The sequence below is a fragment of the Staurois parvus genome, unplaced genomic scaffold, assembly GCF_062004578.1.
Source record: "Staurois parvus isolate SC_StPar_1 unplaced genomic scaffold, SC_StPar_1.0 ptg000077l, whole genome shotgun sequence".
In the NCBI taxonomy this organism is placed as follows: domain Eukaryota; kingdom Metazoa; phylum Chordata; class Amphibia; order Anura; family Ranidae; genus Staurois; species Staurois parvus.
The window spans coordinates 3,915,549-3,942,469 of NW_028317873.1; the positions used below are offsets into that span (position 1 = coordinate 3,915,549).

Below are 26,921 nucleotides of genomic sequence, written 5' to 3' on the forward strand. Positions count from 1 at the left end.
CACAAAAACATGTACATGCACATTGATGCAACGCGTACATGTGAATGGGGCCTAAATGCTGCTTTTTATCTATATACATTCATTTATTTCATAGACTTCTACTGGTTTTAAACCTCAATGTGTAGCAAAGGAGTGCCTTTTAGATAGACTAACTCGATTACTTTGACATCTCTCCCCATCTTTATATACAATCTCAATTAACAAAAGAAAAAAGCACTGTGGTTATGAAATCTGTTAGGATGGTGGACTAAAAAAGCGTCTGAGACAAACTTTGGCTTAAATTCAATCAGCTTTAAATTTAATTTCTTATTAATATTCTCAAAATGAAAGATGGAAGCTGTACAACTGCTATCAGCAACAACACCAATTAAGATACATTCTGTCTCAGACACTTTTATTAATTTTCTTTGGGTGAATTAACTGATAGGAGAAAATTCAGGCCTGGAACACTTAGCACAAGATTGCATGTTATTGATGGTCCATCAACCACTGCATCACACTTTCAACTATCTTGTTGAATGTACATTTCAGAATCAGAAGTTGCAAATGTGGAACTAGGGCTATTCTTATGCAGGCCATAGATGGGTCGTTTATCGGCCAAATTCTTTTTTTTTTTAAAGAAAATTTATTAGGTTTTTACAGTCATACATTGAAAAACAACCATATAGTAAAATATAAAGGTAGCATACATCACAAATACAGATCCATAAGATAATACACAACTAAGTAGGAATAAAGTCTTAGTTAGATGAAGTAGTTGTTACATCAACTTCGGTACTACCAAGGAAGAGAGAGGTAAGTCTTCTCCAATTGCTTGAACGACACATCGTTAATAATTGATAGGTGAGTGAGTAGGTGAGAGATGAAAGCGATATGTAAACGATGTAGCCTTTGGTTCTGTATGTGAATAGGAGCTTAGATGTTTTGGCATCACAAGCATATGACTTCAGTGAAAAAAAAAATGGAAGAAACTGGGAGATACTGTATATGTATGCGGAATAGTTATCAGGGGGAGGGGGGAAAGATGGTGAAGTTGAAGAGGGGAATGAAAAAGGGAAGAAATGGAGTGAGGCATATGGAGGGAGTTGCTGTGGTAGTGCAAATATATTAGCTCAGGGGGGATAATGTTGAGGATAGGATGGAGAGAAGGAAATAAAGAAAGGGATTTGACTGAGGTCTGCCCCGAGAACCTCTATGTGTGCAGAGATGCAAAAAGAGGAAGATGCCAGATAAAAGATACAAGCAATGGAAGAGAGATTTGAGGTGAAAATCAGTTCTGCCGAATTTTCATCCACACGACAAATCTGCCGATAATCACGCCGTTAGTGGGGCCAGCCCGTCGGCCATTTTTCGTGGATCTCCTCATTTATTTTTATCGGCCATGCTGGAAAATTTGCGAAAAACAGCCGTTTTTCGGGGACATTGGTGGCAGCATTGGCAATGGGGCCGACCGATTTTTCGTTTATTGGCCGAAAATTCGGCCGATAAATGGCCCGTCTATGGCCTGCCTTACTTAGCTACCTTAATAAAGAAGCAGGTCCATTCCAGTAAACACTTTTTTTTTTTTTTTTTAAGAGTGGAGAAGAGTCAGATCCTTTGTTGAATTTTTAATGTGGCCTTTATCTCCACTGAGGATATAATCCCTCACTTTTTATCCTGGTGATACCCTATCATACTCACACAGGGAGAAATCTCTGGCAACTTGTATCTCAATGGCATATTTAGATTTGTCCATTTTCCTGGAGTAAAATGCATACAATTTAGTGCATGAAAATTGCATTTCAAGCAGAAATTCTTCCCTTTGTGGCTGGTTGTCACCAGTTGAAAGGCAAAGCATATTCTTTAGCAGGAATATCCTGTGCAGAAAGTGCTGGCTGCATTTAAAGAGCTTAGAATGCCATTACACAGAAGAGTGGTTAGCAACAGACAAATATGAGAAAAAGTGATTATTTAATAAACTTTAAAGAAATTTACTATATTGATATACATGTCAGTGTAAAGCTTTGGTTTACTTACATAGTCTGGATCCCAAACAATGTATTTCAGCTGTTGTGAAACTTTGATCACAAAATAGAAGAGAAAAATAGCTAACATAATAAGTGGACTGACAACTCTCCATGTAACTTGCCAAAAAATGTTTGGTTTATGACCAATCATAAATTTAATGTCTTCATTAAACCTATAAAAAGGAAAAATAAGTATATTATAAATAAAGTTTTACTAAATAACAGGCCAACAACAAGCTTAATAATGACATGCAATGCCAAGCTGCGGCTTCTAAAATGAGCAAAATCCTCTCTTGAATTAAAAGAAGTATAGACTCCAGAGAGAGAGATATCATATTACCCCGGTACAAATCATTAGTAACACCTCATCTGGAAAATGCAGTTCAGTTTTGGGCACAAAAAGAACATTGGGGAACTGGAGAAAATACAGAGAAGGGCAACCAAATTTATAAGAGGCATGGAGGAGCTCAGCTATGAGGAAAGATTAGAGGAAATTAATTTATTCTCTCTTGAGAAGAGGAGATTAAGGGGGAATATGATCAACATGTATAAATGCATCAGTGGTTCATATAGTGGTTCATTCACCCTGAGGTCATCACAGAGGACAAGGGGGCACTCTTTATGTCTGGAGAAAAAGAAATTTAATCTCCAAACACGGAAAGGTTTCTTCACAGTGAGAGCTGTGAAAATGTGGAATAGACTCCCTCAAGAGTTGGTTCTGGCCAGCTCAGTGGATTGCTTCAAAAAAGGCCTGGATTGTTTCTTAGATGCACAGAATATAACTGGATACTAACATTTATAGGTAAAGTTGATCCAGGGAATATCCGATTGCCTCTCGGGGGATCAGGAAGGAATATTTTTTCCCAGCAGGAGCAAATTGGATCATGCTTTGCTGGGGTTTTTTTGCCTTCCTCTGGATCAACTGTGGGTATAGGATTATAACTTTTTTTTTTTCTGTGGTTGAACTGGATGGACTTTTATCTTTTTTCAGCCAGACTAACTATGTAACTATGTAACATTTAGAACATTAGCAACATAAAAATAATAGAATAGAATAGAATGCATCTATTATGTCTAACTCCATTAACTTTCATTCATTTCCCAAGAACAAAACCTCCAAATAGTCTGAATAGTCTGACTGTATAAGTGTCGATTAATTTTATCATTTCTAAATCAGGATTAATATAGTTGATAGGAATGTTAAATTGAAAGGTAGGAATCAAGTAGTAAATATATTTAGTAGTAGTCTATTACCTGGAGCTTTGTGCTCCAGCAGCAGTATTCATTTAATCCTTTCATTAGGCGTGATGTTTCAGTGTGTTGGAGCTAAAAACCTACAGGTTCACTGCACAGGCCTCCACTGCCCAGCAGATGTATGTTATATGTTCAATTAAGCTTCGACAGTAAAACCTAGAAGCTGATTGGCTACTGTGGACAGATGCACCAGATTCTGTGTGCACTACTTTTTAGTAAATCTCCCCCTATTAATTTAAAAAATCTATTAATATACTGTGTATATATATATATATATATATATATATATATATATATATATATATATATAAAATCACTATTTATTTTTTTTCATCCATTTTACTAATTCCACCCACCTTAAATCATTATCCATGAAATGATCACTGACAAACATGCTTTAATTAACAAGTGAACACATTCAAAACACATTCCAATGCACTTTAAAGAATGATATTGACTGTCTTGTGCCATTATCCTCTTGGCACACTGCTGCATACCTCTATTGCGACAAATTTTGATAAACACATTTTCTGAACTATTATTTATTTGATGCACACCATGCAACTTTTGGACAAATAACTTGCTTGAATGCTGAACTTTTTTTTTTTTTTTATTTGGCGCACTAGGTACATCTTACTTTTCAAACCTTTCAACTTGAACTTTTATCGCACCATCAATAGTTTATTGTGCCCACCGTGTCTTTTGCAGATTTGGAAGAATTCAGTGTTTTTCCATGGAGTTATACCTTTTTGTGTGTGTCAGTAACAATTATGGTTGCTGATTGGCTATTGGATCCTGATTCCTGCTTTATTTTTAGGGTGCTTTTTCTATTTCATGTTTTTAGAATTTTTTCCTTAAGAGGTCGGGTTTAGTAATTAGTACATGTGTTAAAAAAACCTGTTGATGTACTCACTAGAATATTTTAGGTACCTTTTAGTAAAAATAAATATTCTGCAATTTTTTTTTTAATTAAACGCTGGCTGCTGTGGTCTTGTTGATAAAGTGGCCTAGTCAAAAATGTTTAAAAACCATGCACATATCCACTACAATATTTTTGAGGCTTTTTCCAGTTAAATAAATCCACCATGATGCTGATTTATTTAATGTAATGCCGGTTGTCATGGGCCCTGTTGACAAACAACATAGTCAAAGTGTTTAACCCTTTGAGGACCAAGGGACATATTTGTCCCATGTTTTTAATTGCCTGTATCATCTGATTAAGAACTTAAAATACTTTTCTTTTTTTTTTTGGTTTGAGTCAAAATATTAGTTCTTATCAACAAATGGATCTAGCTTTTTGCCAATTATTTCATGAAATGGCTTAGTTACAGCAACTGAAGTGTACGAACTTTAAAAACAAAAAATTGATTCTTTTGGCGTTCCGTAATCTTATGGTCCTCAAAGGGTTAAAGGGTAACTACACTTTCATGGGAAAAAAAGTTGTGCATAAAAATCTGCAGCACTGTAATCATCTGTAAAATGCAATGCATTATGTCTATCTGGAGGCATTCTGTACACAGATGGTGTACAGAACGCCCCCTGAAAATGTAATTTCCTGCTTGTGTGATTGGCTTACTGATTTTCCCAGAAGTCTGTACTAAGATACAAGTCATATTTTGGACATCCCCTGCAACAAAAATGTCATTTTTGGTGGGACTCTCCCAAGGGAAATCACATCTAAAGGGATGCAGACCTTGCCAATTTCCTCATTAGAGTCCTGCCAGTGCCGCAACTGATTGATAATTATGAAACCACTCCCATTCTCCTTCACTCTGAGCATGGACACAGACAAACAAACAGCCAGATATTCAGAATAATAAAAGGTAGGAATCTGCAACAAAGTTTGTTAAAATACTTGCAATGTATATAGATTACCCAGAGGGGAATATTTTTTTTGGCAGCAGAAGTGTTTTTTTTTTATTTGCAAATTTCTCTCTCACGAAAGTGGAGTTACCTTTTCATGCCTTTTGCCTTGTACTTTGTTTTCCTGGCTGTTACTGACTTTGGCTTGTTTCTTGGATTCTGTTTTTGCTTCCCAACCTGGCGTTATGCTGTTCACCTGTTCCTGACCTCAATTTGTGCCCCAACTCTGCTCTCATCTCTTGATCTGGTACCAGTTGCCTGACAGTGTGCACCCTCAGCAAAAGCCTCTTCCTAGTTTCTGTAACCATCTCTAGTACTCTAGTGTTCCTGCACTTGGATCCTGCTTTGTGAATCTCAATCTTATGCTCCACGCATCTGGCAGCAACACAGGTCCAGTACTGCCTGCAACTCCAGTACTCCATGCCACTCCGTGCCCTCACACTCTCTTTGTCACCACCTACAGGAGTGTTGGGCAGGAGGAGTAAGAGGAGCCCTATTTACTCAATCTCTACCAGGTACATGATAAAGTGATTTAATACTGTGCATGCTTGTAGCCAATACAATATTTTTCAGTGTACCAATACACTCTAATAATGATTTCTGAAATAAAACCTGCCTGGTGCTTCCTAATAAACTGTAGCCTCCTAAAGCTGCTAACACGGTGTGCATTGAAACTATCTATTTTTTCAGTAAAATTATATGCTCCAATATTTATTTCTTAGTTACAAATCTGTCTGGTCTCTTCAGCTACAATTGCAGTTTTGTGAAAGTACTGTGAAACGAGGCTGTACAATATTTCTGATTGTTGCTTACAAAAAAACACTCTGTAATTTTTAAGTGTAATTTGTAATTCATTCTCTTTATCTATACAATTGTATGTATTATTATTATTATTATTTTTATTATATCTTTTTATTATAGCAGCCCTCTCTGCTAGGAAAGGCACTAGTACCTCAAGCGTCTATTGGGTCACCTCTAGACAGTGGTCCAACCTGGACACCCATAATATAATACTTATATAATATAATAATAATAATGATAATAATAATAATAATATATACCCATAATAGAAATAAATGATTTCTTGTATTTATTTTATTTACAGCCTTGCCATCCCTGCCCACCAACTATATTTTACCAGGGAAGGAAGAGCCTTATGATGAAAAAAGGTACACCAACATTTTTCATGATTAAAGAATAAAATAAACTTCAGTAATGACCTTACTTTAAATTGTTGTTCCACTAACCGATCTGTACTAAGTTGAGAGCTTAAGCTTTATTTTTTTAGAGCACACAGATTTTAGATATTTTGTTGCTGCTACTCTCACTGGGCATTTCATGCCTGTTACCATTGTTAAAAATAATTAGATCTTGCTATGAAAACTACCTAAAACTGCAATTTTTTAGAATTAATCAGATTGGGATGCTCCTGTAGCTAAATTAACCTCTTCCTGTCCTGCCAATGCCGATAAACAGCTGGAAGGGAGCACTGTCGATGTGGGGGGGGGGCATTTCTAAACATGCCCCTGCATCCATTGCCTGTCCGTGTCCCCAGGGAGCACGCAGTGCCGCGATCTGTGCCCACTGTATCTACCAGATGCTGTACGGGACCACTGTGTGAGGTCCCAATTCATGTGATCAGTGACTGGCCAATCAGCAATCACATGAACAGTAGTAAACAAGATGTCACATCATTGTTTACTACTTGTGAATTATGTGAATGATCACAGAGGTCACATGGTACAAGGCCATTCACAGCAGCCTTGTACCATGTGATAAGCTGTGACCAATTACAGCTCTCACAGTATTTCTCAATGGCTGCAGGAATGCAGCTAGAGAGAAGGAGAAATGATTTCTTTTACAGCCTTTATGGGTGTAAAAGCAATCAGTGTAAAACAAAATCTTCATCACCCCTCAAAAGTAGTACAGTGTCACTATAGTGACATAGTACTGCTAGGGTGACAGCATGTAAAAAAAATTAAATGTAAAAAATGTTTAGAAAAATAATAATTTTTTTTATAAACCAATTTTGGTTATTTGTTTTACCAAAAAGGTAGCTGAATACAGTTTGGTCAAGATTTGTGAAGAAATATTATTTATTTGCAACATTTTATAAGAAAAACACTTTTTTTTCAAAAGTTTTGTTTTTTTTCATTTATATAGCAAAAAAATAAAAATCCCAGTGGTGAATAAATACCACCAAAAGAAAGTTTTATCTGTATCAAAAAAATGCTAAACATTTCATTTGGGTACTTTACTTTGGTTGCATGACTGCACAATTGTCATTCAAAGTGTGACAGAGCTGAAAGCTGAAAATTGGCCTGGACTGGAAGGCGGGTGAAAGTGTCCAGGCTTGAAGTGGTTAAAGCCTAGCAATAATGTCAAAGAAAATATGTATTACATTTGCAAACTTAGTGATGCCAGAGTATGCTGACAATGTTGGTGAGAATTGCACTGTTCTGTAACACTACATACAGCTTGTTGCAAGCATGTATATCAAAGGATTGGTGCTTTTCAATGGTGCCCTCAAAGTTGTATAAAAAAGGAGGACTCTCTCCTTGCTGAATTGTATTTATAAATGTTTTTTTTCCATTTGTCCCCCAAGGCAATGCCCAGATCTCCATGTTTTTTGATTGACAATATCTGTTAGCCTTGAAAATGCTCTATCTTTTATACAGCACTACTGTTTTTTGTTTAAACATGTGCAATAAACAAACATATTCTGCTCATATCCTCAAATTGTAGAGAATATGCTTGTTTATTGCACATGTTTAAACAAAAACCAATAGCACTGTATAAAAGATAGAGTATAAGGGTTGATACGATTAGTATAGCACTTGGTACAGCAGCTGTGATTACATAGTTACATAGTTAGTCTGGCTGAAAAAAGACAAAAGTCCATCCAGTTCAACCAATGAAAAAAAAAAAAAAATTATAATCCTACACCCACAGTTGATCCAGAGAAAGGCAAAAAAAAACCCAGCAAAGCATGATCCAATTTGCTCCTGCAGGGGAAAAAATTCCTTCCTGATCCTGTGGTGAATTAAGGGATCACATCCAAAGTGCTGGTTCACATTATTTAAATAACCTTGAATAGGGCCAGAATCAATTTTCCAGATTTGCCTTCCCATTTACTTAAATTGTTCAAATTTTGTTTTGCAATTTCCAAGAGGGCCATGTTTTGAACCCAAGCATATTCACTAATTCCTACTCTTCAGTCCTCTATTTCCTTTTGCTAGCACATTTTTTTAGTTCGCAGTAGACTGGCAAGTGTGGAGCAGCAGCATTGTATTTTCCCTAGCAAGGAGAAGGGAGAATGGAGGAAAATTGTTTATGTAGAGAAGAAACCATTCCATTCAGCTGTCCAGTTTACTTAGGTCTCTACACTGTATATTATATATATTATCATAGATTAAAAAGGCAAATAAGGAAGCTAGTGAGAAGAAAGTACTCACAGATGCCAAGCACATGTTATCTTTGTAGCAGAACAGAATATATAATAATGTTGCAATCCTAACAACACACTAGCTCAAGAAACATGGCAGACATTGGCTGGCCTCTTGAGTTGCCATGTTGATGACTTCTACTCTGGATATCTAAACCCATGCCTACTTACAATAATGAGGATTGTCATAATTAGATGTGGTATTCAGAATTTGTTTTGATCATTTGATCCTCCAAAGTACTTTAACAATGGGAAATATTAAACAGATTTCCGCTCCCTTGGGGAACATATTATGTAATTATTTTGACTTACAATTTTGTAATTCTCACCCATCCTGACAGAGAGATCGGAACAGAAAAAAAAATGATAAAGCATGTGGTCTATTTATAAAAAAAAAAAAAACTTTTATGGCATTTCCATTATAAAAGATATAGACATGTATATAAATACTGTTTTGTAACATACCAATATTCTATACCTGTTTATAATCAATTTAAACATACCTGTCTATTCCATATATGTAAACAACAGAAACCATTTCACAAAATGCAATTATCAACAAGGGAATTGATCCAGCATATCCATCAAACAATGCCAGCCAATAATTTCCAGATTCCAGGACAAATATAAGAGCAATCAAAAATGAGAAGGCACATATTGCACCTGCAGAACAAATACATAAATGATAAATAATAAAATTGAAATGAGAAAGAAACAATTTTTTGTATATTTTGTTTCCTTTTGCCAGTATGCAGTTTATTGTAAGTAAACTTGCAACAAGACCAAGTAGGAAACTGAAACTCACGTATAGATAAAAACAAGTAATAGAGTCATTTACCATTTGAGATACAGTGGGGCAAAAAAGTATTGTATGTATGTCTTCCATTTTCTAATTATTTTTCCCGCAGTTGATTTGTTCACACCAAGCTGCTTGCCTATTGCAGATTCAGTCTTCCCATCCTGGTGCAGCTCTACAATTTTGTTTCTGGTGTCCTTCCACAGCTCTTTGGTCTTCACCATAGTGGAGTTTGGAGTGTGACTGTTTGAGGTTGTGGACAGGTGTCTTTTATACTGATAACAAGTTCAAACAGGTGCCATTGATACAGGTAATGAGTGCAGGACAGAGGAGCCTCTTAAAGAAGAAGGTACAGGTCTGTGAGAGCCAGAAATCTTGCTTGTTTGTAGGTGACCAAATACTTATTTTCCACCATAATTTGCAGATAAATTCTTTCCAAATCAGCCAATGTGATTGTCTGGATTTTCTTTCTCATTTTGTCTCTCATAGTTGAGGTCTACCTATGATGCCAATTACAGGCCTCTCTCATCTTTTTAAGTGGGAGAACTTGCACAATTGGTGGCTGACTAAATACTTTTTTGCCCCACTGTAACTGTCTAAATTTCTTATGGGTACCTTATACTTGGTTTAAAAGAGAAGAGTGGAATTTAAAAAAACTGGAAACATTCATACTCACCTAGATGGCTGCAACATCAATCTGATGCTGCAGCTGTCCCCCACAGCTCTAAGACCAAGAACTGAGTGATCACATGACCGCTGATCGCTCCGTTTTTGGTCTTCACTGAGCAGTGAGTGGTGACTGTCTCTGTTCTGCCCCTCTAGCGCGCACTGTAGTGGCAGGCCGTGGAAGAGATGGCAGTGGCTAACTCAGGCTCCCAGTGGCACACTGAGAGGCTGTACCATCTCCGGGTCAGGCATCTGAGCATATTACAACATTATTATCGGGATCCCTGGTGGGCCTGGACTGGCTCTGTGATGTCATCAGACAGTGGGCTTTAGCCCACTGCTGACTGAATCTGTGTTATAGCAATGCAGAAATAAGTGCACTCCTGTGAACCAGAGTAGGATTGGCCATACTTCTCTTTTACCAATACTTTTTACATTAATAGTTATAATAGAACATAACACAAATTAAAACCGACAGTGAAATATTGGGGTTGATTTGCTAAAGGCTAATATGCTGTTCACTTTGCAAGGGAATTCGCCCTAGAGCTTAAAGTGGTTCTAAAGGCTCTAGTTTTTCTACCTTCATGTATTCTATGCATGAAGGTAAATAAACCTTCTGTGTGCAGCGCCCTCCTCCCCCCAATATGAGCCCCCTTCGATCCAGCGACATTGTCGACAGCCTCTGTTGTCTAGGGACACCTCCTTGTCATTGGCTGAGACTATGTCAATCACAGCCAGTGAGCCAATGAGGAGAAAGTGGGGGCGGGGCCGAGCCATGGCTCTATGTGTCTTATGGACGCATAGAGCAGCAGCTCAGGGATGAGCATGCGGTGGTGCCCTGAGGGTGAGCAGCTTTCTCTGAACGCACTTCCGGGGGGGAGGAGCCAGGAGTGCTGGTCGGGACCCAAAAAGAAGAGATTGGGGCTGCTCTGCACATAACAGGTAAATATAGACATGTTTGTTATTAAAACAAACTAAAAAAAAATAAAGCTTTAGTGTAAGTTTGATGAAGGTGGTGAAATTTTATTTGGCAAACAATCCTCAATCTCATGCAAGAAAAAGTAAAACAACAGTGTTTATGCTTGCACAAAATTGGATGATCAAATTTGGCAGAGCTTTCATTAATCATTGCAGAAGCTGCTTCTATTTTGAGTGAAACACAACCAATATTGTTAGATGTGTCGCCTTGTGTGTCCGTACCAAGGCCAGACATTCCAGGATATGTAAATGTTTGATCATGGCCATTTGGGTGATTTCTGTTATCATTATGATATAAAAAGGAGCCAAAAACTATGTGAAAATAAATGGCTTCATATGATAACTATCCTTAAATAAAAGACAGTTTTTTTGGCATTATCAGTCATATTTTCAATACCAATGCCAAAATTTCACGGTTTCTGCCAGGGTATGGAAACTTCTGAGCACAACTGGAATAAATGTTTGCTTTCGGCTTTAATACCGCTTTAAATTACAGATACACTAAAGAATGATTGATCCTAATGTTTGTTATCCTTATGAAAAACTACATTGTCAGACCAAACATTAAGATATATCCTCCAGTATATATATATATATATACAGTCAGGTCCATAAATATTGGGACATCGACACAATTCTAACATTTTTGGCTCTATACACCACCACAATGGATTTGAAATGAAACGAACAAGATGTGCTTTAACTGCAGACTGTCAGCTTTAATTTGAGGGTATTTACATCCAAATCAGGTGAACGGTGTAGGAATTACAACAGTTTGCATATGTGCGTCCCACTTATTAAGGAACCAAAAGTAATGGGACAGAATAATAATCATAAATCAAACTTTCACTTTTTAATACTTGGTTGCAAATCCTTTGCAGTCAATTACAGCCTGAAGTCTGGAACGCATAGACATCACCAGACGCTGGGTTTCATCCCTGGTGATGCTCTGTCAGGCCTCTACTGCAACTGTCTTCAGTTCCTGCTTGTTCTTGGGGCATTTTCCCTTCAGTTTTGTCTTCAGCAAGTGAAATGCATGCTCAATCGGATTCAGGTCAGGTGATTGACTTGGCCATTGCATAACATTCCACTTCTTTCCCTTAAAAAACTCTTTGGTTGCTTTTGCAGTATGCTTTGGGTCATTGTCCATCTGCACTGTGAAGCGGCGTCCAATGAGTTGTGAAGCATTTGGCTGAATATGAGCAGATAATATTGCCCGAAACACTTCACAATTCATCCTGCTGCTTTTGTCAGCAGTCACATCATCAATAAATACAAGAGAACCAGTTCCATTGGCAGCCATACATGCCCACGCCATGACACTACCACCACCATGCTTCACTGATGAGGTGGTATGCTTAGGATCATGAGCAATTCCTTTCCTTCTCCATACTCTTCTCTTCCCATCACTCTGGTACAAGTTGATCTTGGTCTCATCTGTCCATAGGATGTTGTTCCAGAACTTTGTAGGCTTTTTTAGATGTCGCTTGGCAAACTCTAATCTGGCCTTCCTGTTTTTGAGGCTCACCAATGGTTTACATCTTGTGGTGAACCTTCTGTATTCACTCTGGTGAAGTCTTCTCTTGATTATTGACTTTGACACACATACACCTACCTCCTGGAGAGTGTTCTTGACCTGGCCAACTGTTGTGAAGGGTGTTTTCTTCACCAGGGAAAGAATTCTTCGGTCATCCACCACAGTTGTTTTCCGTGGTCTTCCGGGTCTTTTGGTGTTGCTGAGCTCACCGGTGCGTTCCTTCTTTTTAAGAATGTTCCAAACAGTTGTTTTGGCCACGCCTAATGTTTTTGCTATCTCTCTGATGGGTTTGTTTTGTTTTTTCAGCCTAATGATGGCTTGCTTCACTGATAGTGACAGCTCTTTGGATCTCATCTTGAGAGTTGACAGCAACAGATTACAAATGCAAATAGCACACTTGAAATGAAATCTGGACCTTTTATCTGCTCATTGTAATTGGGATAATGAGGAAATAACACACACCTGGCCATGGAACGGCTGAGAAGCCAATTGTCCCATTACTTTTGGTCCCTTAATAAGTGGGAGGCACATATGCAAACTGTTGTAATTCCTACACCGTTCACCTGATTTGGATGTAAATACCCTCAAATTAAAGCTGACAGTCCGCAGTTAAAGCACATCTTGTTTGTTTCATTTGAAATCCATTGTGGTGGTGTATAGAGCCAAAAATGTTAGAATTGTGTCGATGTCCCAATATTTATGGACCTGACTGTATATATATATATATATATATATATATATATATATAATATCCTAGATTGTAAGCTCCAAGGAGCAGGGCCCTCCTAACCCTCTTGTATTGAACTGTATTGTTGCTGTATTGTCTCCTGTTATATTGTAAAGCACTTTCAAGCTGTTGGTGCTATATAAATCCTGTATAATAATAATAACAATAATAATATATATACACACAATATATATATTTCAGAAGAAAACAATAGATAGTTTAGTTGATAGTTTAGTTGCCTTTGCCAATGTGTATTTCTACATCAAACGGTTTTCAGTTTACTAATATCTCAGCTTACCTGTCACAGCCTCTTTTGGCCATGATTTTGGTACTATCTTGAGATCCATTAATGGTACCAACACTCCTTCCATATTTCCAAACATAGAAGACAAGCCTAAGCAAAACAGCATGATGAAAAACAGAACTGACCAAAGAGGAGACACTGGCATCTTTGTTATGGCTTCAGTGAACACAATAAATGCCAGTCCTGTTCCTTCCACACCCTGTGGAAATGTAGAAAAAAGCGATTATAGTGATATTTACTATAGCAATTGAAACACCTAATTTATAGAACTGTCACAATTATCTTTTTTATCCAAAACTATTTTTTTAAGATTATTCTGGTGCCAGTATTTTGGTAAATCCAACACAACAAACACTTTTCTCCTGCGCTAGGAAAAGACTCAGTAGACCCAATAGGAGTGTTCTGGAATTTTCTGGAATAGGCACTGCTTGCTGCCCTCAACAGACCAGGGTGGCCCAAATACACTGGATGCAAATGGAGAAACAAAAAAAGGGCGCACCGACCTAGTGCATTATCGTTTAAAATATTTATTGAAGAAATAAAGTAAGTATCAGGGCTCTGAGGAAGAGGTTGTGTCCTCAAAACGCGTTAGCCAGTTGGTCATCCAGGGTTCCATCGTATGGACTCAGATGTTGTTTGGATCATACATCTTGTTCAGTTTGACATGCCTGTGTTTTTATGTCTATTGTGAGTATGATACTTACTTTATTTCTTTAATAAATATTTTAAACGATAATGCACTAGGTTGGTGCGCCCCTTTTTTTGTTTCTCCATTTGCAGCCAGGATTTTGGTGCCACATTATTTTGGATGAGGTGGATATGCCACAGAATAGAGATGAATACATTTAGGTATTAAAGAGGTAGTAAACTCCTGAATTTGATTTTTACCTCCAGGTAAGCTTATAATAAATCTTACCTGTAGGTTAAAGCAGGGGCGGACTGACAACTCATGGGGCCCCCAGGCAATAGGGGATCATGGGGCCTCTGTGTCCTTGCCCAAACTCAAAAAAGCCTATGAAAAAGGTACCAGGGGCATCTCATGGGGCCCCCTACTGACCCTGGGCCCTCGGGCAGTGCCCGAGTTACCAAATGGTCAGTCCGCCCCTGGGTTAAAGTAATATCTCCTAAAAATGCACTGTTTAGGAGCTATTCACTTGTTTGGCAGCTGGTGACATCTGAAGGAACAGCATACCCGTCATTCCTTCAGAGCCCTGGGAGTGATGTCATCGTGGCTCAGCCATTCAAGCGTCCACAGCCCGTGAACCCAGACGGAAGAGCGGGTGAAAGTGGAAACCTCTGCAGCGGTGACAGCACGCCGCTGGAGGGCTTCGTTTCAGGATAAGTCTTTCATAATGTGCTAGTACTACTGCTTTACGCTAAATTGGTCTAAAGCAGGGGTGGGCAAACTTTTTGACTTGAGGGCCGCAATTGGTTCATATATTGGACCCGGGGGCCGGACCAAGAGTAGATGAATGATGTGTATGTGTCATCCATAGTAAGTATAGTAATATTCCCCCATAGTAAGCATAGTAATTAATCCCCCATATAGTAATTCATCTCCCATATAGTAATTCATCCCCCATAGTAATTCATCCCCCATATAGTAATTCATCCCCCATAGTAATTAATCCCCCATATAGTAATTCATCCCCCATAGTAATTCATCCCCCATATAGTAATTCATCCCCCATAGTAATTCATCCCCATATAGTAATTCATCCCCCATATAGTAATTCATCCCCCATATAGTAATTCATCCCCCCTATAGTAATTCATCCCCCATAGTAATTCATCCCCCATATAGTAATTCATCCCCCATATAGTAATTCATCCCCCCTATAGTAATTCATCCCCCATATAGTAATTCATTCCCCATAGTAATTCATCCCCCATAGTAATTCATCCCCCCTATAGTAATTCATCCCCCATATAGTAATTCATCCCCCATAGTAATTCATCCCCCATAGTAATTCATCCCCCATATAATAATTCATCCCCCATAGTAATTCATCCCCCCATATAGTAATTCATCCCCCATAGTAATTCATCCCCCCTATAGTAATTCATACCCCATATAGTAATTCATCCCCCCTATAGTAATTCATCCCCCATATAGTAATTAATTCCCCATATAGTAATTCATCCCCCCTATAGTAATTCATCCCCCATATAGTAATTCATTCCCCATAGTAATTCATCCCCCCTAGTAATTCATCCCCCATAGTAATTCATCCCCCCTATAGTAATTCATCCCCCATATAGTAATTCATCCCCCATAGTAATTCATCCCCCATATAGTAATTCATCCCCCATAGTAATTCATCCCCCCATATAGTAATTCATCCCCCATAGTAATTCATCCCCCCTATAGTAATTCATCCCCCATATAGTAATTCATCCCCCATAGTAATTCATCCCCCCTATAGTAATTCATCCCCCATATAGTAATTCATCCCCCATAGTAATTCATCCCCCCTATAGTAATTCATCCCCCATATAGTAATTCATCCCCCATAGTAATTCATTCCCCATAGTAATTCATCCCCCATATAGTAATTCATCCCCCATAGTAATTGATCCCCCATATAGTAATTCATCCCCCCATATAGTAATTAATCCCCCATATAGTAATTCATCCCCCATATAGTAATTCATCCCCCCTATAGTAATTCATCCCCCCTATAGTAATTCATTCCCCATATTAATTCATCCCCCATATTAAGTCCCCAAGTCCCCCCTGTGTCAATTCACTTACCTTTGCTCCGCGCGTTCCTCTCGCCGTGTTCCCGCGCCGCTCCGGTGTAGCACGAAAATCTGTCTCCTATGAGGATCTGTCCCCCTCGACGTATCTGCGCATGTGCCAGTTTCAGGCATTAGCAGCCGATCGGCGATCTCCGGCACATGCGCAGATATGTCGAGGGGGACAGATCCTCATAGGAGACAGATTTTCAGGCTACACCGGTCTTCAGGGCGGACTGTGAGAGGAGCCTAGCGGGAGCCTAGCTCCGCGGGCCGGATTAAAAGGTCCGCTGGGCCGTAGTTTGCCCATTGCTGGTCTAAAGCTATGTGTTAGGGTTAAGGGTAAAGATTAAATGCTAAGGGCTCACTTTAAGGGCTTGTTTTTTAGGTGTTTATATGTTAATTGTTCAAATAAGAGGAGATTAGGGGCCATACATTATCAAGTCTCACCTTCGAAAGCATCAGGAAATTGTTGTTCTTACTGAAGAATAGAACTTTTGACATTTTTAAAAATATTTGCAATACTTAAATCACAGTAATTAATAAAGAAGTCCATAGAAATTGCTGCTAAATTAACATTTATAAGTCAAAAGTATATTTACTACTTCTCTTAAAAAAAGAATAAAATAATAGCCCAACTAACACTCCAAAGTTATGTTTTAAACAAAATAAATGGTGTCAATGATAAAATGTACTTTCCATATAAATCTTCCACTTCTTCTAAGATGGTGTACAAAGAGATAATATCTACAATTCACATTATTTCATTGTGTTATTTTTTTAATATATATACTGTATATACACTATATTGCCAAAGGTATTGGGACACGCACATGAACTTTACTGGCATCCCAGTCTTAGTCCGTAGGGTTCAATGTTGAGTTGGCCCCGCCCTTTGCAGCTATAACAGCTTCAACTCTGGGAAGGCTGTCCACAAGGTTTAGGAGTGTAACTATTGGAATGTTTGGCCATTTTTCCAGAACGCATTTGTCTGGTCAGGCACTGATGTCGGGGGAAGAGGCCTGGCTCGCAGTCTCCACTCTAATTCATCCCAAAGATGTTCTATCAGGTTGAGGTCAGGACTCTGTGTAGGCCAGTCAAGTTCCTCCACCCCAAACTCGCAGTCATGTTGGAACAGGAAGGGGCCATCCCCAAACTGTTCCCACAAAGTTGGGAGCATGAAATTGTCCAAAATGTCTTGGTATGCTGACGCCTTAAGAGTTCCCTTCACTGGAACTAAGGGGCCAAGCCCAACCACTGAAAAACAACTCCACACCATAATCCCCCTCCACTAAACGTTACACAATGCTGTCAGGCAAGTACTGTTCTCCTGGCAACTGCCAAACCCAGGCATGTCCATTGAATTACCAGGCAGAGAAGCGTGGGAGTCCAGTGGCAGCACACTTTACACCACTGCATCTGATGTTTTTCATAGCACTTGGTGATTTAAGGCTTGGATGCAGCTGCTCAGCCATGGAAACCCATTCCATGAAGCACTCTATGCACTGTTGTGCTAATCTGAAGGCCACATGAAGTTTGGAGGTCTTTAGCGATTGATTCTGCAGACATTTGGTGACTTCTGAGAACTGGGCGCTTCAGCAAGGTCTGACCCCACTCTGTCATTTTACATGGCCTACCACTTTGTGGCTGAATTGCTGTTGTTCCCAGTTGCTTCCACTTTCTTAGTTTTCATTCTCCCCCTGATTGTCCTATGAGGATGCATAACCCTTGACCCTCTGTCTGGAGAGTGCTGATTGGCCCTGTGCTGATCACATGCACTCTCCCAAGAAAAAAAAACTCTCTAGCAATACACACAAACTGAGCATGTGCAGCTTGCCCCAAAAACACTGTTCTGTCAACAAATGCATTGGGACTGTGGAAGAAGGGGAGGATCAGAGAAGACAGGATCAAACATCCTTTTTACACAATGCAGAGGATTAACCCCTTAGGTTCCACAGTGAGTATAACAAGCATGCTTTACTGCATATACAGACTGATTGTACTGTTGTGGGTTTAGTAACACTTAAATTCCGCTTCTTGATTGATTCTTAGGTATGAATAGCTAACCACTTATACCCTAGCCAATTCTGACATTTCACTCATACATGTTAAAATCTGATTTTTTTTTGCTAGAAAACTACTTCAAAACCACAAACATTATATATTTATTAAGCAGAGGCCCTAAAGAATAAAATGGTGATTGTTGCAAATTTTAATGTAACATTTGCTATTTGATATTTGAACTGTTTTTCAAACACACATTTTTGGGGAAAAATACACTTTAATGAATTTTAATGAATATAATACCCAAGTTTTGGTGAAATATAAAAGATGATGTTACGCAGATTAAATAGATATAAAACACGTCACACTTTTGTACGGCCGTGGAATGGCAACAAACTATGGTACATTAAATTATGCATAGGTGACACTTTAAAAGCCTTTACAGGTTACTATATTAGAGTTACACAGAAGATCTGCTGCTAGAATTATTTCCTTTCCTGTGACGTTCTGGGCGATACTTCACATGTCTGGTTCGATCTCCATTTACATATGCGTGCCACACTTACATGCACATTTGCAGTTGTGCATGAGCATGAGGGAAGACAAGGATACTTTTAAAAAGTTATTTCTTTTATTTAAATTTATTTTTTTACACTGTATTTTAATTTTTTATCAACTTTTTTGCTATCACAACGCTTGTGATAGCAGCCCTTTTATGGAGAGATCTGGGTTTCTGATGTCACAGAAGAGGGGAGAAAACTTCCATTCCTGCCACTCTTCTCAATAAATGCAGCCGAGGTGGTCTCATTGGTACCTGGCGCCCCAATTTGAGAGCCCAGTAAAGGAGGTGGCAACAGGGAGGGGGCCAACGCCTGTAAAAGTGGTCCAGTGGCTGTATAGCCATTCAGATTACTTTTACATGAAAGAAAATCGCTGGGTGAAAAAAAACGGTACTAAGATCATGATTGTAGCTTCAACCATGATCCTGGTATAACTACCTCAATATTTTACTGAGGTGGTTAAAAAACAACTGAAATCAAAAGTCACCGTTTATAGATATGTTGCTTATTTCATCATTATTCCCAGGTGCCATTTTGTGCCTGCTTTTAGATCAACCTTTCTCAACCAGGGTGTCCAGGCACCCTGGGGTGCCTTGAGGCTTCAGGGGTGCCTTGGCACATTAGCTGAGTGATGGAGAAAAACTGAGGTAGAAGAGAAACATTAGAATACTAGTCAGTACAAGTGTATTTGCTTTGGAAGAATAAATCACCTCTAATGTTGGGTGTTCTACGTGTGTGGATGTTGCTGCGTTATATAAAACAATTAGAATAGTTTTTCAGATTTTAGAATGGGGTGCCTCAGGGCCATCCATAACTTTAAAGGGTGCCTTGGGGCCGTCCGTAACTTTAAAGGGTGCCTTGGGGCCATCCGTAACTTTAAAGGGTGCCTTGGGGCCGTCCGTAACTTTAAAGGGTGCCTTGGGGCCGTCCGTAACTTTAAAGGGTGCCTTGGGGCCGTTCGTAACTTTAAAGGGTGCCTTGGGGCCATCCGAAACTTTAAAGGGTGCCTTGGGGCCATCCGTAACTTTAAAGGGTGCCTTGGGGCCATCCGTAACTTTAAAGGGTGCCTTGGGGCCATCCGTAACTTTAACCTCCCTAGCGGTATGATTATTTCATATTTTTGGTGCTGAAAGCGGTACCATTATTTTGCATGGAAATATGTAGTTTTGTTATTGTAGGCTGTAATATTTAGGAATAACTCACTGAAATCTGTCCGAACAAGATTCTAAATCATACATTTAATTCAATAATATAATCAAACAAAAAACACTGAAATTTGAAATATAGCGTCAAGTTCGCACATCGCTGAGCAAAGTTGCAAAATTGTTTTCAGTGTCTGATGACGAATTTCTCCACGAATCATTATCACTCAATTCTGCAAGTGGTTCTGATTTACTATCGCTGTTCTCTAGCTGGTCTAAAACCGCTTTTGACCTAAAGGGACGCTTTTTGGACGCCATGGACGTTTCTCAGTTTCCAGGCAGAAAGAACAATCAAAATACAGACAGGGGACAGGACAAAGCACTCGGGACAAAATATATGTGAAATGGGTTGAAACAGCAATGTTTTACTATGTAAAATCATTTTGAAAAAAATGACATTTTTTTAAATTTTCAAATTTCCCGCCGCCGCCCGTACGTCCCGACGTCACAGGGACTGGAACACAGGAGGCGGATGCCGGCATCCGCCGGAGGAGATGGCCAGGGACGCTGCAGGGGACACATCGCGGGAGCCAAGGACAAGGTAAGCTCTGCAGGGACTCCCTATGCAGCGCTGCATGGTAAGCCCGAGTGTAGCTCAGGGTTACCGCTTTTGGTACTGAAATTTTACCCCGAGCTACACTCGGGAATACCGTTAGGGAGGTTAAAGGGTGCCTTGAGGCCATCCTTAATTTTAAGGGTGCCTTGGGGCTGTCCGTAACTTTAAAGGGTGCCTCGGGACCGTCCGTAATTTTAAAGGGTGCCTTGGGACCGTTCGTAATTTTAAAGGGTGCCTTGACTGAGAAAAGGTTGAGAAACACTGTTTTAGATGCACCATGTCCGCATTAATTTACCTTCTCTTGTTTGTAAGAGCTTCAACATCCCACAGCTGACGACAGATTTACTATCTTATTTAGAGGACTCAGGTGCATGGTATTATTTTATCTTCATTGTCTATGTATGCCCCTAGATTACATTTATACTTCTAACTGTTATTGTTAGAACAGAACTGATGGATTTTTATCAAAATTTTAGGCCACTTAATATAACTTAGCAGAGGTATATAACCTTGTAATACATATTTAGGTTTACATGAGAAGGAAACTTACCTCAGACAAAATTTTGTCTAAATCACATGTCGGAAGATTAAGAGAGGCTATCACGTTTGGATTTGTTTGATTGTAATAATGGAATGTTTCATTATAGTTGTCCACAGTTATAGACCCTTCTGGCGCATCAAAGGAATTTGATAGTTGTAAGATGTTGCTGTAACGGAAAGTTTATATTACCTATAAATATTCACCTATATGTTTGGGATGATGCTAAAAAAAGGAAAACAAAATGCACCATTTTATATTTGTCTAAAATATATACAAGTATAGATCATAATCAATAATACATAATACAAGTATAGATCATAAACAATTGGGCAAATTTATTCCACTTACAGTGCACTTATGATTGCTCTCCTGTGTCCCAGAATCAGCCAACAGTGGGCTAAAATCTGCTGTCAGCTGATGTCATAGCGCCACTGAAGGCCCTGAAAGGATCCCGACCATATTGTCAGGATCCACCCAACAGCCTGATTGACATAGGAGAATCCAAAACTCTGGACGGCTGCACTCTGCGGAAAGCACCCACCTTTACTGGCACAATAAAACACTCAAGTACAGCACCAAGACATCGTTGGGACAAAGGAAAAAAGTTGTGCTATCTCAAAGCTTATGCATGACTGATCTTTTTCTCTGTCCCCACGATGTCTTGGTTGTCTGTGGAAGGTGTGGAGGATAGCCATGGCAAACCTACCTGGAGCTGCGGCTCATTGTTCGTTTACCTGATTGACAGCTGGCCTTGGACAACTCCAGTGAGAGCTGGAGGGGCAGAGCAGATAGATATCACTGACAGTCAATGCTCTCCACTCTGAACTGACTGAGGACTGGGCAATCAGTGGTCCCCAGAACAATAGGGGTCCCCAGAACAATAGGTGAAGGGGGATTTTTCACTTTTCCAAGGACAATTGTTTAAGAAAGGAATTCCCATCATTTTTTGGAGATAACTTCTAACTTTCTAACTTCCTATTACATTTCTGACTAGAAGTGAATGAAAATTTCCACAATGATATAAAGAAAGCAAAAAATAAACTGGCAGGGGTTTAAACCCTTTACTACTCTATTCAAAACTAAAACTTAACTAGCAAAGTTAATTCACAATTTTTTTGGCACTGAAAGTTGGCCAAACCATTGTATGTGGTACCTTTGGAGCCAGAGGGAAAAAATGTAGTGGGTGAGTTGCCATGAAATAGTCTCTTGCCTTTCCTTTCATTCTCCAAGAAGATAAGGACAATTTTAGGAGGGTTGTTGAGGGACTGCTTTTGGTAAAATACTTACCTTCTCTCAAGTGCTGTCCACTGTAGTTATAACTTCTTCCACTGGATCTACTCAGTCTTTTGGACACCATGAGGGTGTGAAACAAGGGCATTCAAGGCATTAAATGCCACTATAATGCAGGGAGTGATACAGAAATCATCACATCACCACCATTCTCTGCATTATCAAGGACCACTCACCATCAAAATAAGATTCAAGAGGAAAGGGTCCTAAGTATCACATGGCCAACCTTAAAACTTCTGGTATCAAAAAATGAAAAACAAAAGCAAAATGTTTATGGGGAGCTAGAGGTTCATGGTTGAGTGCTATGGATAAGAGGACATTGATACTATGCAATGGTAGGCACTTCCTAAAGACATTTTAAAGCCAAGACACCTTTCTTGAAAACTGCCTATGCAGTCAAGGGGCCCCATTAGGTATTAAACCACTTTGTAAAATGTTTATTAGTTTTGTTTGCATACCTGTAGACCATTTGGGTCCCCCCAGAAGCCTGGCTGTAAAACTCCTGGTTAGCAATCCCCACATCGTACCTTGTTGCTAGGGCATGAAAACTGTTTATTTTCACTCCTATAATCCTGTAATGCTGGGAGTGATGTCTAACAGTTTTCTCATCCTAGAAACAAGCCAGGACATGTTAAATATTAAATATTTTATTATATCTTTTCATGTGAAAACACTGAAGAAATAACAAGGGAAAATGTCACCAGCACACCAAGGATCACCAATATGGGTCCAAAGGTTTTAATGAACGATCACATAGTTACAGCAAGGCGACGAAGTTTCGGAGTCTCACAGGCCTGATGAAGGGGTCCTGTGGGACTCCGAAACATTGCCCTGCTGTAACTATGTGATCGTTCATTAAAACTTTTGGACCCATATTGGTGATCCTCGGTGTGCTGGTGACATTTTCCTTGCTGATTCTGTTCGGTTCCGGCCAACGGTCGCTACATCACCCACTTATACACACAACCATTTTTAACGCAGGAACGTGTGTGGGGTGTACTCACTTCTGTGAGATACTGTATATATATATATATATATATATATATATATATATATATAGTTAGGTCCATATATATTTGGACACAGGCATAATTGAAGATTTGTTTAGGTATTTACCAAAACGTATTCAAGCTGTAGTTATATAATGGATATGGGCTGAAAGTGCACACTCTCAGATTTAATTTGAGGGTATGTACATCCAAATTAGAGGAAGGGTTTAGGAATTACAGCTCTTAGCCATCCCCCCTTTTTCAAGGGACCAAAATTAATAGGTAAAATGAATATAATCATAAATAAAATGTTCATTTTTAATATTTTGTTGAGAATCCTTTACTGGCAATGACTGCCTGAAGTCTGGAATCCATGGACATTACCAAAGACTGGGTTTCCTCCTTTGCTTTGCCAGGCTCTAGCTGCAGCGGTCTTCAGTTGTTCTTTGTTTGTGGGTTTTTCTGCCTTTAGTTTTGCCTTCAGCAAGTGAAATGCATGCTCAATTGGGTGGAGATAAGGTGATTGACTTGGCCATTGCAGAATATTTCACTTCTTTTCCTTCAAAAGCTTCTGGCTTGTTTTTGCAGTGTGTTTTGGATCATTGTCCATCTGTACAGTGAAGCGCCATCCAAGCAACTTTGCTGCATTTGGCTGAATCTGGGCTGACAGTATATCTCTAAATACTGCAGAATTCATCTGCCTGCTTCTGTCTTCTGTCACATCATCAATAAACACCAATGACCCAGTGCCACTGGAAGCCTTGCATGCCCATGCCATCACACTGCCTCCACCATGTTTTACGGAGGACGTTGTGTGCTTTGGATCATGAGCTGTTCCAAGCCCTCTGCACACTTTTTTCTTTTGAATGGTTTGCACCTTGTGGTGAACCCTCTGTATTTGCTCTCATGAAGTCTTCTCTTGATTGTAGACTGACAATGATATGCTCACCTCCTGGAAGTGTCCTTCACTTGTCTGGATGTTGTGAATGGGTTTTTCTTTACCATAGAAAGGATCCTGCGATCATTCACCACTGTTGTCTTTCATGGACGTCCATGCCTTTTTATGTTGCTGAGCTCACCAGTGCGTTCTTCTTTCCTCAGAATGTACCAAACTGTTGATTTGGCCACTCCTAATGTCGCTGCTATCTCTCTGATGGATTTGTTTAATTTTTGAAGCCTTAGAATGGCCTGTTTCACTTGCATGGACAGCTCCTTCGAACGCATGATGTAGGTTCACAGCAATAGATTCCAAATACAAATACCACACTTAGAATCAACTCCAGACCTTTTACCTGCTTAATTGATGAAGAAATACCAAAGGAGTAGCCCACACCTGGCCATGAAACAGCTTATGATTTGATTGTCCAATTACTTTTGGTCCCTTGAAAAAGGGAAGATGGCTACTCTTAAGAGCTGTAATTCCTAAACCCTTCCTCCAATTTGGACGTACATACCCTCAAATTAAACCTGAGAGTGTGCACTTTTAGCCCATATCCATACCTGAAAAATAAATAAAATTGTGCCTGTGTCCAAATATATATGGACCTAACTTCACGCTGCCAAACAAGCCTACTTTGTCACTCTCATCAATACCTTCTCTTCGAGTCCTCGTCGGCTCTTCTCTACCTTTAACTCTCTACTTTCTCCGCCCCCACCACCACCCAGCGCCTCACTCACTGCCCACGAGATTGCAAACCACTTCCAAAACAAGATTGACACATCATCGCCACTACACAGACACCCACCCCACTTAGCATTCCTCATGCCATACCTCCCTCAACACTCTCCTCCTTCGACCTCGCTACCACCGAAGAGGTCCTCAAGGTCTTTTCAGACGCCCACCTCACCACCTGCCCCCTGGACCCTGTCCCCTCACAACTCCTTCCAACACCCTCCTCCTCCATCCTATGCTCCCTCACTCACATCTTCAATCTTTCCCTCTCTACAGGTGCCTTTCCCTCCCCTCTAAAGCACGTGCACATCACTCCCATACTTAAAAAACCCTCCCTAGACCCCACCAACCTGAACAACCTAAGACCCATCTCCCTGCTGCCATTTACCGCTAAACTCCTAGAATGCTTAGTCTACAATCGTCTGAGCTCCCACCTCACTGACAACAACCTTCTCGACCCTTTACAGTCTGGCTTTCGCCCTCTACACTCCACTGAAACTGCCCTACTAAAACTCTCTAATGACCTACTAACTGCAAAAACCAACGGCCACTATTCAATACTCCTACTACTCGACCTATCTGCGGCTTTTGACATGGTTGACCATCCCCTCCTCCTCAAAAAACTACACTCTCTTGGCCTCAGAGACTCCACTCTCTCCTGGTTCTCCTCCTATCTATCGCAGCGCTCCTTCAGTGTTACCTATAACGCTGCCACCTCCTCTTCACTCCCTCTCTCTGTAGGGGTCCCTCAAGGTTCTGTCCTTGGACCCCTTCTCTTCTCCATCTACACCTCCTCCCTTGGTCACTTGATAAACTCCCATGGCTTCAATTACCATCTCAATGCTGATGACATGAAATCTGTCTACCCCTCACCTCACCCCTCAGTCTCCACCCGCATTGCTAGCCTACTAAGTGACATATTGGGTTGGATGTCACTCCACTTCCTCAAACTCAACCTTTCCAAAACTGAGCTCCTAGTATTCCCCCCTGCCCGTGCCACCTCCACTGACTTCACCATAAATATTGATAACACAATCATAAGTCCATCCCCTCATGCCAGGGTACTAGGTGTAATCCTAGACTCCCATCTGTCCTTCCAGCCCCTGATCCAATCACTGAAAAAATCTTGTAGACTTCACCCTTGGCAACACCTCCCAGATACGACCATTCCTAACCCCAGAAACCACCAATCAACTTATTCACTCCCTTGTCATATCACGCTTCGACTATTGTAACTCCCTCCTCATTGGCCTACCTCATCGCAGGCTATCCCCCCTTCAGTCTACCATAAACACTGCTGCCAGACTCATCCACCTCACTAACCGCTCTGTATCTGCCACCCCTCTCTGCCAATCCCTCCACCGGTTCCCAGTTGCCCAACGGATAAAATTCAAAACACTAACAATGACATACAAAGCCATCCACAACACTGCCCCAATTTACATATCCGATCTTATCTCTAAATATCACCCAAACCGTACACTCCGCTCCTCGCAAGACCTACTCTCTAGCTCCCTCATCTCCTCTTCCTCCTATGCTCGTCTCCAAGACTTCTCCAGGGCGTCACCCATCCTCTGGAACTCCCTACCCCAATCTATCAGACTATCACCTACTCTACCTACCTTTAGACGATCATTGAAAACCTATCTCTTCAGGGAAGCCTATCCCGCCCTCTGCTAACACTGGAATCCCCTACGCTTCCAAGTACTCCATCCCCCACAGTTTTACCTATTGTACCACTCACCCCTCCCTCCTAGATTGTAAGCTCCAAGGAGCAGGGCCCTCAATTCAC

General features: G+C 40.0%; 1 protein-coding gene across 1 annotated transcript in view; it reads right to left on the minus strand.

Annotated features, from left to right (window-relative positions):
- The window catches only part of SLC6A19 (solute carrier family 6 member 19), a 100,563-nt gene that overhangs the window by 4,503 nt on the left and 69,139 nt on the right, over positions 1 to 26,921 (minus strand). The window contains exons 8-11 of the mRNA XM_089669463.1: positions 21,188 to 21,344; positions 13,571 to 13,775; positions 9,072 to 9,231; positions 2,017 to 2,179 (exon numbers count right to left, since the gene is read on the minus strand). Coding sequence (XP_089525589.1) covers positions 2,017 to 2,179; positions 9,072 to 9,231; positions 13,571 to 13,775; positions 21,188 to 21,344 — 685 coding nt within the window. The remainder of the gene's footprint in view (positions 1 to 2,016; positions 2,180 to 9,071; positions 9,232 to 13,570; positions 13,776 to 21,187; positions 21,345 to 26,921) is intronic.